The sequence below is a fragment of the Xenopus laevis genome, chromosome 5L (assembly GCF_017654675.1).
Source record: "Xenopus laevis strain J_2021 chromosome 5L, Xenopus_laevis_v10.1, whole genome shotgun sequence".
Lineage (NCBI taxonomy): Eukaryota > Metazoa > Chordata > Amphibia > Anura > Pipidae > Xenopus > Xenopus laevis.
This window is the reverse complement of record NC_054379.1, coordinates 150,199,464-150,211,570: the sequence shown is the minus strand read 5'-3', so window position 1 is coordinate 150,211,570 and position 12,107 is coordinate 150,199,464. Positions and strand designations below refer to the sequence as shown.

The 12,107-nt window shown below is 41.8% G+C and overlaps 1 protein-coding gene across 6 annotated transcripts in view; it reads right to left on the bottom strand.

Moving 5' to 3' along the window:
• The window catches only part of lpin1.L (lipin 1 L homeolog), a 96,859-nt gene that overhangs the window by 53,104 nt on the left and 31,648 nt on the right, over positions 1–12,107 (bottom strand). The window contains exon 1 of one of the 6 annotated variants that reach the window (XM_041563552.1): positions 11,654–11,804. The exons of 2 other annotated variants lie outside the window; for them this stretch is intronic. In XM_041563552.1, the coding sequence (XP_041419486.1) occupies positions 11,654–11,728 (75 nt within the window). In that variant the 5' untranslated portion in view covers positions 11,729–11,804. Of the gene's footprint in view, positions 1–4,558; positions 4,961–11,653; positions 11,805–12,107 lie in introns of those variants that run through there. 3 more of the 6 variants (XM_041563555.1, XM_041563553.1, XM_041563554.1) reach the window with 3 other exon arrangements.

The window sequence follows — 12,107 nt, the reverse complement described above, 5'->3', positions numbered from 1 at the left end:
GGTCCATAGCTTAACAAGCATCTCCCCTACTGAGACATTTCCATCACTCAGGCCTTACAGAATAAAAAGTAGCAGTAACAATATATTTGTAGCCATTGTTTAAATGGGGTCAGTGACCTCCATTTGAAAACTGGAGAGAGTCAGAAGAAGGCAATTAATTGAAAAGCTATAAAAATGTAATAATGAAGACCAATTGAAAAGTTGATCAGAACTGGCCATTCTATAACATACTAAAGTTAACTTAAATGTGAACCACACCCTTAAGCTGAATAACGCCACACACAAACAGTCCTGTTTCGTGTTCTACTAAAAGTTTCTTCTAAACAGCAACTCTCTGCAGCCCTCTAAGCTGCTGGGAGTGATCGGTTCCTGAGGCTCGCATGTAAAGCAGAAACCGAAAAAAAAGGTGACTGATTTAAAAGGTTTAAATGGCTGAAAGACACACAGTGCTTTGTGCCATGGCTGGGTATGAGCATAACATACTGCACATGTAAAGGGTCTCAATGCTCCTTACGTTGATTTATTGCTCTTGGGTGAGTTCCAGGCTACTGAAGCCGAGATTATTCTGGCAATGGAGAAGGAATTTGCAGACCTAAAACAAAAGTGCAATACATCCAGCTCCTGGTGCTCTGGCTAATGGTGTATCGTAATATTGCCTCCAGACATACAAGAGGGGAGAGCAACATTTAAAGGGTCTGTTCACTTACTTTTAGTATTATGCAGAGTGATATTCTGAGATCATTTGCAATTAGTTTTCATTTTTTAATACTAGTGGTTTTTGAGTTATATAACATTTTATTCAGCAGCTCTCCAGTTTGCAGTTTCATCAATCTGGTTGCTAGGATCAAAAAGACCTTAGCAACCACGCATTGATTTGAATAGGAGACTGGAATAGAAAAAGGAGAGGGCCTGAATAGAAAGAGGAGTAATACAAATGAGCAATAACAATAAATGTGTAGCCTTACAGAGCATTTGTTTTTAGATGGGGTCAGTGACCCCCATTTGAAAGCTGGAAAGAGTCAGAAGAAGAAGGCAAATAATTAAAAAAAAAAAACTATATAAAATAAAGACCAATTTAAAAATTGCTTAGAATTGGCCATTCTATAATATATGAAACGTTAACTTGAAGGTGAACCACCCCTTTAAGGGGGGCCTAGCTAATCCAGGATGTGCGGCACAGCCAGGCCCCCCTTTAAACTTGAAATCTACCGGGCCCAGGACAACTGTCCCCCCTGTACCCCCGTGATAGTGGCCCTGGCTATCACTTAGGATAATTGGTACCTTAACTGCACAATTGTATATACTGTATCTTATAGAAAAGTTGTAAATGTTGCACAATCCTTAAAGGGGTGGTTTCTGATGGAGTCCCTGGTGACTGCTGCAGTTATTACATATTATATCATAATCTATTCAATGTATATGACCCCCCCCCCTCCATACTATGTAGCTCAGTGACCGAGGTTTATGAGTTTGGCATCATATGTCTACATGATAAATCTGTGCAGCAGGGTAATCTTCTCACCAGATTCTTTTTAGGGCAGAGGATAGTCATAAAACATAAAAACACTTGACAGATGTATAACCCAAGACAGACCCAAGTGAATGGGAAGGGGGCACACTGCTGTCACACAAACCTTATTCCACCCATGACGATCCACAGTTGCATAAACCCACAACCCTATAGATAGAGATTACATGAGCAGATCTGTCCAATCAACACAATTTGGCCCTTAAAGGGATACCGTCATGTGGAAAAAACGTTTTTCTCAAAATGCATCAGTTAATAGTGCTGATCCAGCAGAATTCTGCACTGAAATCCGTTTCTCAAAAGAGCAAACGGATTTTTTTATATTTAATTTTGAAATCTGACATGGGGCTAGACATATTGTCATTTTTCCAGCTGCCCCCAGTCATGCGACTTGTGCTCTGATAAACTTGAGTCACTCTTTACTTCTGTACTGCAAGTTGGAGTGATATCAACCCCACCCCAGCTGCCTAACAACAGAACAATGGTGAAAGTACCCAGATAGCAGCTCCCCAACACAAGATAACAGCACTCAATAGTAAAATCCAGGTCCCACTGAGACACATTCAGTTACATTGAGTAGGAGAAAAAACAGCCTGCCAGAAAGCAGTTCCATCCTAAAGTGCTGGATCTTTATGAAATCACATGACCAGGCAAAATGACCCGAGATGGCACCTACACACTAATATTTCAGGAATTTTATATTGCAGAGTGAATTAATTGCAGTGTAAACAGTGTAATTTAGAAATAAATAAAAAAATCATGACAGAATCCCTTTAAGCACAAATATATATATATATATATATATATATATATATATATATATATATATATATATATATATATATATATATATATATATATACACACACACACTGCACTGTGGGTTTATTTTGAATATTTTGAATAACCTCTAGATTCAGAGTCTCCCTAGGGAAATGGTGCTGCAGATGCAGTAAATGGATAGGGAGGCCGGGAGTTTTCGTATTGCCTGAGAGGCTTTTACATTGTGCACCTCTCACCTCTGTTCCCCTTTGTTGCTAGTGAACAGTCACCTGCCTGTGTGTAATAAGGCAAACGCCTCTCCTGTCCTTCACCTTCCCCATTCAGGCATCAGGCGCAATCACGCTCACTGCACGTATCCTGCCTTTGAAAAAAAACACTTGAGCGTAATGAAGAAGCTCTCAGCGCCTCCTCCTCGTCTGTAGGAAATAGTAACAGAGCTGCCTGTTCCCTCTCACTGCCAGCATAGCCATTTAAAGGGCAACAGTTCCACTGCAATCACAGTCTTTGAGCTGCTTTCCAAGCAACCTACCCACCTAAAAAGCATACCTACCGTACCTACTCACCAATCTACAGTGCAGCCTTAGCACTGGTCAGCCACCTACCTACCCACATAGCATATTTAGCATTAGCCAGCCACCTACCTACCTCCCTACAGTGCAATGTTAGCATTGGCCAACTATCTACCCACCAAAAGTGCAAACTTGGCATTGCACAGCAACCTACCTTCCCACCAATCTAAAGTTCAGTCATAGCATTACTCGGCCGAGATCCGCTCGTTTGGCGATGTCTCCCCGAAATGCCCACATTGAAGTGGGTGATATCGGGCTGATCCGATCGTGGGCCCTAGGGCCCAACGATCAGATCATAATGGATCCGATAGGATCGGTTGGATCGCAGGACCGCATACACACATAGATGCAGCCACGATCAGACAGGATTTTTTTAACCTGCCCGATCGAGATCTGGCCGACATTCAGGCCAGATATCGATCGTGGAAGCCCGTTGGATGGCCAGCTAGCTACCTACAGTTCGGACTTAGCAATGCCTAGCAACTACCTATCTGTAGCACTGTCTTAGAACTGCCCAACCATCTACCCACCTATAGGGCCCGGCTGGCCAGCCACATACCTACCTACATTGAAGTCTCAGCATTATTTTTCCACCCACCTGCCTACTAGAGTCCTGCGCGGAACCAATTTCTAAGACCCAGACCCAACCCGCAGGCTGCAACCCGAACCCGGATATTTTGATGCCCAATTTTAAAAATGGAAAACAAACAAATAGCAAAACACCCATATCCCATATTGAAGGGCCTACAACTCCCAACATCCTCTGGCTATTCCTGCATACAGTTTGGAATTCAACAGCTAGACGGCCTCCCCGCCCTGTGTGTACTACTACTGTGTTCTGTTTGCCCTGGCTGCATTTAAATAACATACTCTATTCGCGGATTGTTTGTACCAAGAAAGTGATCCTATTGCCATACAGAAACATGAATGAAAGAAGCAGTACATACATAAACATGAAAACACCATGCCTATTTTAAGAAACCCAACCAACATCTGTCATTTGCAGAACTACAACTCCCAGCATCCCTTGAAAGCTTGTATAGCTCAGCAGCAGTAACAAGAGCATACATTTGACATGCCTGTACCCTACACATGACTATATGATGCACCTACATACATTCAGCTGCCCATTCCACAGGTATTATGCTACTGATCAATGGCCCTATCTTTTGTTTCACTACAATTCCCAGCATCCTCCAGCAACGGCAGAGGGACCACAAACACCTCAAAACTAAAAACAGATGATAGATAGAGATGATGAAGATAGATAGATAGATAGATAGATAGATAGATAGATAGATAGATAGATAGATATAGTCCCACATTTATAGACAATGGCCTTGTCATTGAACTACAAATCCCAGAATACCCTAACACCACAACAGCTAGGGAGCACACACACACACACACAAATTTTTCTGCTAAATCAATACAAATACACTGCATCTTATACACTCAGCTGACATTTGTAAGGATATTAGTATGGCCCTTAGTGTATTGCCCTAAAAGAGGCTAAAGGCTACTAACTAATATTGCATAAAAAGGCATATTAACATTGGCCAGGGAATGAAGACGGATTTGTCTTGGATCAGACCCAGGTAGGGAACAAATATATCTGTCTTTAAATCCCATTCATGCCCATGTACTGGCCCTGCACAGCCAGCGACCCCTCACTTACTTACTCACAGTGTCGGTGGGGAGCAGAGCCCGCAGTAGGGATCCCTGAGCAGCGGCAGATCGCTAGAGTATACGTGCGACAGTCGCTAGAGTATACGTGCGACAGCTGGAGTAGAGATGCGTGGGGGGGGCAGTGACACGCACAGTGACATAGAGCAGCAGCGGACACATCAGCAGCTCCCCACAGCCCCGCTATGTACATCCCCCTCTGATCCGGCTGCTGTTGCTACTGGCACGGGGCCTTCCGTCTGTCCTTGTGCCCCCGACTGTGGGTCACTATCATGCAGCCTTATTACTCGCTCATACTGACCGCCTCCCCCCGGCAGTGCCCTTTTTTGCGTAAGGAAGTGAATACGCCTGTCCCTCCTGCAGCCATGCTGGATCTTATTTGTGATTTAGTCTTAGGGAGGAGGCTGAGGTGATCAGGCCAGCCAATCAGGATGCCGCATTTCCTCAGCCCAATGCTAGTTTAGACTGGTGGGACTGGTGTGATTAATGAGTGTGCTTCTGGTATAAAAAAAGCTCACAAAACAATGGGGGGTATGTTTTACAGGTAAGATTATTGGAATGTGCTACAGTAATAGTGCACATTTGCACAATACTGGTAAGATTATTGGTATGTGCTCTAAAAATAGTGCATAATACTGGTAGGATTGGGCTGGGAGTATGTTCTTCAGCAATAGTGCACAATACTGGTAGGATGGGGGGTATGTTCTACAGGAATAGTGCACAATACTGGTAGGATGGGGGGTATGTTCTACAGGAATAGTGCACAATACTGGTAGAATGGGGGGTATGTTCTACAGGAATAGTGCACGATACTGGTAGGATGGGGGGGTAAATTCTACAGGAATAGTGCACAATACTGGTAGGATGGGGGGGTAAATTCTACAGGAATAGTGCACGATACTGGTTGGATCGGGGGTAAATTCTACAGGAATAGTGCACGATACTGGTTGGATCGGGGGTAAATTCTACAGGAATAGTGCACGATACTGGTAGGATGGGGGTAAATTCTACAGGAATAGTGCACGATACTGGTAGGATGGGGGTAAATTCTACAGGAATAGTGCACAATACTGGTAGGATGGGGGGGTAAATTCTACAGGAATAGTGCACAATACTGGTAGGATGGGGGGGTAAATTCTACAGGAATAGTGCACAATACTGGTAGGATGGGGGGTTTGTTCTACAGGAATAGTGCACAATACTGGTAGGATGGGGGTATGTTCTACAGGAATAGTGCACAATACTGGTAGGATGGGGGGTATGTTCTACAGGAATAGTGCACGATACTAGTAGGATGGGGGGTAAATTCTACAGGAATAGTGCACAATACTGGCAGGATGGGGGGGTAAATTCTACAGGAATACTGCACAATACTGGTAGGATGGGGGGGTAAATTCTACAGGAATAGTGCACAATACTGGTAGGATGGGGGGTAAATTCTACAGGAATAGTGCACAATACTGGAAGGATGGGGGGGGTAAATTCTAGAGGAATAGTGCAGAATACTGGTAGGATGGGGGTATATCTGCTACAGGAATAGTGCACAATAATGGTAGGATGGGGGTATGTTCTACAGAAATAGCGCACAATACTGGTAGGATCGGGGGTTCTCATTCCAGACCTGGATGGGGGCCAAATTCTGGGGGTATGTTCTACAGGAACAGTGAAAATACTGTTTGGATGAAAGGTTATGTGCTGGTGAAATAATGTAGAACATTTCACTCTACAGGGATATGTAGCAATATTCTAATCTACTTAACATTTTGTTCTACTAAATTTCGTTAATGGCAGTTCTCTATTTTTTGTCTTTATAAAATAAATGTTCATATATATATATATATATATATCATGTATCCTATACAGACCTGGGGTCTCAGAATCTAAGATTCTGACACTAAGGGGCCCATTCATTAACTTCGAGTGAAGGAATAGAAGAAAAAAAACTTTGAATTTCAAAGTGTTTTTGTGGCTACTTCGACCATCGAATGGGCTACTTCGACCTTCGACTTCAACTTCAAATCGAATGATTCGAACTAAAAATCGTTCGACTATTCGACCATTCGATAGTCGAAGTACTGTCTCTTTAAGAAAAAAACTTCGACCCCCTAGTTCGCCACCTAAAAGCTACCGAACTCAATGTTAGCCTATGGGGAAGGTCCCCATAGGCTTGCCTAACTTTTTTTGGTCGAAGGATAATCCTTCGATCGTTGGATTAAAATCCTTCGAATCATTCAATTAGAAGGATTTAATAGTTCGATCGAACGATTATTCCTTCGATCGTTCGATCGAAGTATTTGCGCAAAATCCTTCGACTTCGAAATTCGAAGTCGAAGAATTTTCATTCCCCAGTCGAATATCGAGGGTTAATTAACCCTCGATATACGACCCTTGATGCATCTGCCCCTAATAGTAACAAAGGATGCTGGGAAATTGGGATTCAAAATCAGCTTGAGTGGCACAGGTTGCCTATGTATGTGCCAAAGAGTCACAGTATATAATGGCACCAGTGTTGCCGAAGGAGTCATTTTTGTCCCCATTGGTGATACGTCGAAAATATGTGCACATTGCAAAATTTAGCCCTAACTGTACCTGCACGTTCTCTAAATTTAGTTAAAGGGATACTGTCATGGGAAAAACATTTTTTTCAAAATTAATCAGTTAATAGTGCTGCTCCAGCAGAATTTTGCGCTGAAATCCATTTCTCAAAAGAGCAAAGAGATTTTTTTATATTCAATTTTGAAATCTGACATGGGGCTAGACATATTGTCAATTTCCCAGCTGCCCCAAGTCATGTGACTTGTGCTCTGATAAACTTCAATCACTCTTTACTGCTGTACTGCAAGTTGGAGTGATATCACTCCCTCCCTTTCCCCCCCCCAGCAGCCAAACAAAAGAACAATGGGAAGGTAACCAGATAACAGCTCCCTAACACAATATAACAGCTCCCTGGAAGATCTAAGAACAACACTCAATAGTAAAAACCCATGTCCCACTGAGACACATTCAGTTACATTGAGAAGTAAAAACAGCAGCCTGCTAGAAAGCATTTCTCTCCTAAAGTGCAGGCACAAGTCACATGACCAGGGGCAGCTGGGAAATTGACAAAATGTCTAGCCCCGTGTCAGATTTCAAAATTGAATATAAAAAAATCTGTTTGCTCTTTTGAGAAATGGATTTCAGTGCAGAATTCTGCTGGAGTAGCACTATTAACTGATGCGTTTTGAAAAAAACATGTTTTCTGATGACAGGATCCCTTTAAATTTAACATTGCTGATTTTCAGTTGAGCTAAAAGCTTGGTATTAGCCCCGGGTAAACATCCAAATATCTCAGAAACAGCTAGAAATAGTAAATGAGAAGCGCCCGGAGTAAACTTACATCAATGCATTTTTTCAGTTTAAGGAACAGTAACATCAAAAATATAATGCAGTGTTGCCCTGCACTAGTAAAACTGGTGTGTTTACTTCAAAAACACTACTATTGTTTATATAAATAAGCTGCTGTGTAGCAATGGGGGCAGCCATTCAAAGGAGAAAAGGCTCAGGTTACACAGCAGATAGCAGATAAGCTCTGTAAAACATAATGGTGTTATCTGTTATCCACTATTTAACCTGTGCCATATAGATTTTTTCAATTTCCACCATTCCTACACAGAAGCTTGTTTATATAAACTATAGTAGTGTTTCTGAAGCAAGGAGATCAGTTTTACCAGTGCAGGGCAATATTACATGATATTTTCATGACTTTAAAAAAGCATACATTTTTTGTGTTGCTGTTCCTTCGAGTTTTAAAACAAACCCTTTTGCTGGTTGCTATGGGTTACTAGTAAGTTGATACATTAGCCCTGTGCATTTTTACTGTGTAACATTATAGTAACTTGCCTTTTTACTAGTCTTTCTTACACCTGTTTCGTCTGGTACTTTTCTGGATCACATACATTGGCCATCAATGGCTGCCATCTTGGCCCTCTCTTAAATGAATTGGCAGCTTGCCATGGCTTATATTAGGGATAGCCTAGAGATGTTTATCTGGCTGCATATGCTCACTAGGGACCTTTGCCTCTTGTACAGTTGGCCTTGTTTATGTCTGTGGGGCAGGAAGTAACCTGACTTGTTGCATAAGGCCATAAGGAGCTGACATGAGAGCAAAGAGTGTATACTAGGTCACACCAGTTGTCCCGATTACCTGTTCTGTCAGACTTGTATAATAGGATTACTGGAGGGAAGTGGGTGGCTGCCATGCTCATCTTTGTTTATGTCTCAGGCGACACACCCACTAAACTGAGTGACACAATAAGTCTGTAGCGAAGTTAGAAAGCGACAGAGCTCAGAGTCACATAACAAGCCTGTCTACTAGCCGTGATTACCACATGACAGTCATCTAACAATGAGAAGGCTCTACTGAGTGCCATGATATCCAGTATTCCCCAGTTTCCCGCCAAAAACGATAACATGCAGTGTTAACTTTATAATAGGGGTTAATAGGGAAAATGTTACTTTATTATACATATGCCACATCTGTAGCCCATACCCTGCCACATTTTTACCATGGCCATGAACCCTGTGCACAACTCCTTCCCTGGATTATTATTACCTGACTCCATCTTATCTTACTATACCATCTTGGCCTGCTTAATGCACTATCCCCCAGTTACAGCTGCTGCTCCTGACACCATGTTGCTCACTGTACACACTGTCTTATATGGCCCCTTCCTAGAAAGTTTCTTTACTTAATAAATAAAAAAGTTCCCAGGAAGTCACCCATACGGACCCCTACTTCCCAAAACACAGCTCTCCATGCTTATTTACTGCCACCCTGCTGCCGAGCAGCTCAATGAGCAAGGCACACAGAGTGCTTAACACTCCATTGTTCACTGAGGGAATGTTGCTTTACCTACTCAAGGAAAGAGGGGCATTGCTAGAAGAAGCAGATCCTGCTACTGTAAGTGAGGCCTAGGTAGATTAGGGGGCCCAGTGCATATACTGTATTTCCCATAATGCCAGGCAGCTGCCAAATGCAATTTAAGAATTGAGAAAGATTTTGTCACTTGTCCTTCAGACTTCATGGAGTAATGTAAGACACCAGGAGACTTGACAATGAACTTGCATTCTCATTAGATCAGCATTATCTTTAGGAAACATCCACACAGAGACCTTTAAACGCACTGACAATGCCATGAGATCTGATAAAAGCCCCAGGTCCAGTGAGCGCATTTACACTGAGGAAGAGGAGAGAAATATAGGCATCTCTTCCGAAGGTGACCTCAGTGCTGAACCTTCATTTACTCTTTAAGCTTTCAATGTTGTTGCGGTGGGAGCAAATATATCTCTTAATCCTTAAACAACACACAATAATGACCATGACAGCCTCATAATTATATACAGATGGATAATATATATATATATATATATATATATATATATATATATATATATATATATATATATATATATATATATATATATATATATATATATAGGACTGAAGCCTGCCATTTTATATAGAATATATGTATAAAAGGGCAAGTTTACCTTTACATTAACTTTGGTGTAAAGGTGAGTGATAGTGAGGCTTTTTTTCGTATTTTAGCTGTTTGTCCTGCAGATCTCCAGTTTGGGATTTCAGCAATTATCTTTTTGCTAGGCTCCAATTTACCAGACAGTTGTTTGAATGGCAAACTTTCATAACATTAGGAGAGGGTAATAAAAGGAAATAATAATAATAAAACTGTAGCCTCGCAGAGCAATCTTTTTTTTAGCTGCTGAAGCCAAGGCTGCACCCTCATTTGGGGCCTCCAATGTCTTAGAAGGCACTGTACCATATGCAGAAGGGAATGAACCCACAGTAACAGCAACAACAGTCAACCAAGATGGTGAAAAGCTATAGATGTTGAAGTTCCCAATTATATTTACTCTTTGTCAATCTAATTAATCAAGTTCAGTAAGATGGTCTAGTACAGATATAAGATCTGTTATCCAGAATACTTGGGAAAAGGGGTTTTCCAGATCAGGGGGTTTTCTGTAATTTGGATTCCCATACATAAAGTATAACAAAAAACCTTTAAATATATTATTAAGTCCAATAGGATTGTTTTGCCAACAGATAGTTTAGTTACAATCATGTACAGTGTACTGTGTCATTATTGAAAATAGAAACCATTACAAATGAATTAATACAGAGTTTTCTAGATAATAGACTTCCGGATAAAACAATAAGAAGGGCAGGAATTAGGGGTAGGTGGGGGAGGCACGTGCCAAGGGCGCAAAGCTGGGGGGCACCAGGCACGCACCTTCTCTGCTTCTCCTACACCTTAGTCCGGTCCCCGCTGCATACTTTTGTGCGCATACGCGCACAGGTTTTCACACATGCGCACCTGTGGGCCTCTACGACCGGCCAGGCTGCCTTGGGCGCCTGGCCGGGGTTGGCCTGGCGCTGACTATAAGTATTACTAAAAACATATTTATAAAGTGCCAACATATTTCACAGCTGTGTATAATAGAAGGGTTTATACATCAAATATACAGATCACATGCTGACTGACATAGAGAGTCTGCTCAATACAGCTTGCAATCTAAGAAGAAGGGGGGCATGAGCCTCTAACAGAAAACTTCTATTCCTTTAGTACTGTGAGAACAATTTGACATCTCATTACAAATTCCTTTACTCAATAGTTTAAAAGGGTTGTTCAACAGCCTTACAGAACATTCGTTTTTTTAGATGGTGTCAGTGACCCCCCATTGGAAGGCAAATAATTCAAAAATCCGAAAAATAATTAGGAAAAGTAATAATTTGAAAAGTTTCTTAGAATTGGCCGTTCTATGACGTACTAAAGGTTAACGTAAAGGTCAACACCCCTTTAAAGGCACCACTATGAATGAAAACAAATCAGATTGAATTGGATAACAACTATAATGATAAACAACCAATCCTGGCAGTAAACAGGTTAGTCACAAGATTCTGACTTGTTGACCAGAGCAAAGCCAGAAGGATTATTAATATATTCCAGGGTACACCTCTGCCCTTCAAGATGGGCAAATTGTACACTGTAAACAGCCAAATAGAAGTGTGCAATAGAAACAAGCTACAAACCGTTGTCTTCTTAACCTGTGAGTCGGGCACAAAGATGTTGTACTTCGAGTGTAGAATTTGCTTCACTCTGCCCATGTTGCCAGCCTTCCTTGCCCAGACAAGGTTCCCCTTTTTGGCTCACTGGAACATTCCCCTGTTCATCCCATGGCTGCAGGACCTGTATGCAGAAACTGGGAGTCTGCTATGGTCAAGCTGCCAGCATATTTACACACACAGGGGGTTCATTGTCATGTAGAAGAGTGGTACTTTCCAGTTATGTGTGGTGCTTGTTAATGATGCTGCACACTAAACTTTTTCACTGGGCCTTTATTCTTGGTTAATGAAAGCAGTTCAATTGCAGCCATGGCTAAATAAATGAGAGGGCATTTGACTGTTCAGGACTAGGGTAGTTCAACCCATAGCCCACTACCCTATATAGAACTACAAGCCCCAGAAACCTCTTGTGACCCTGATA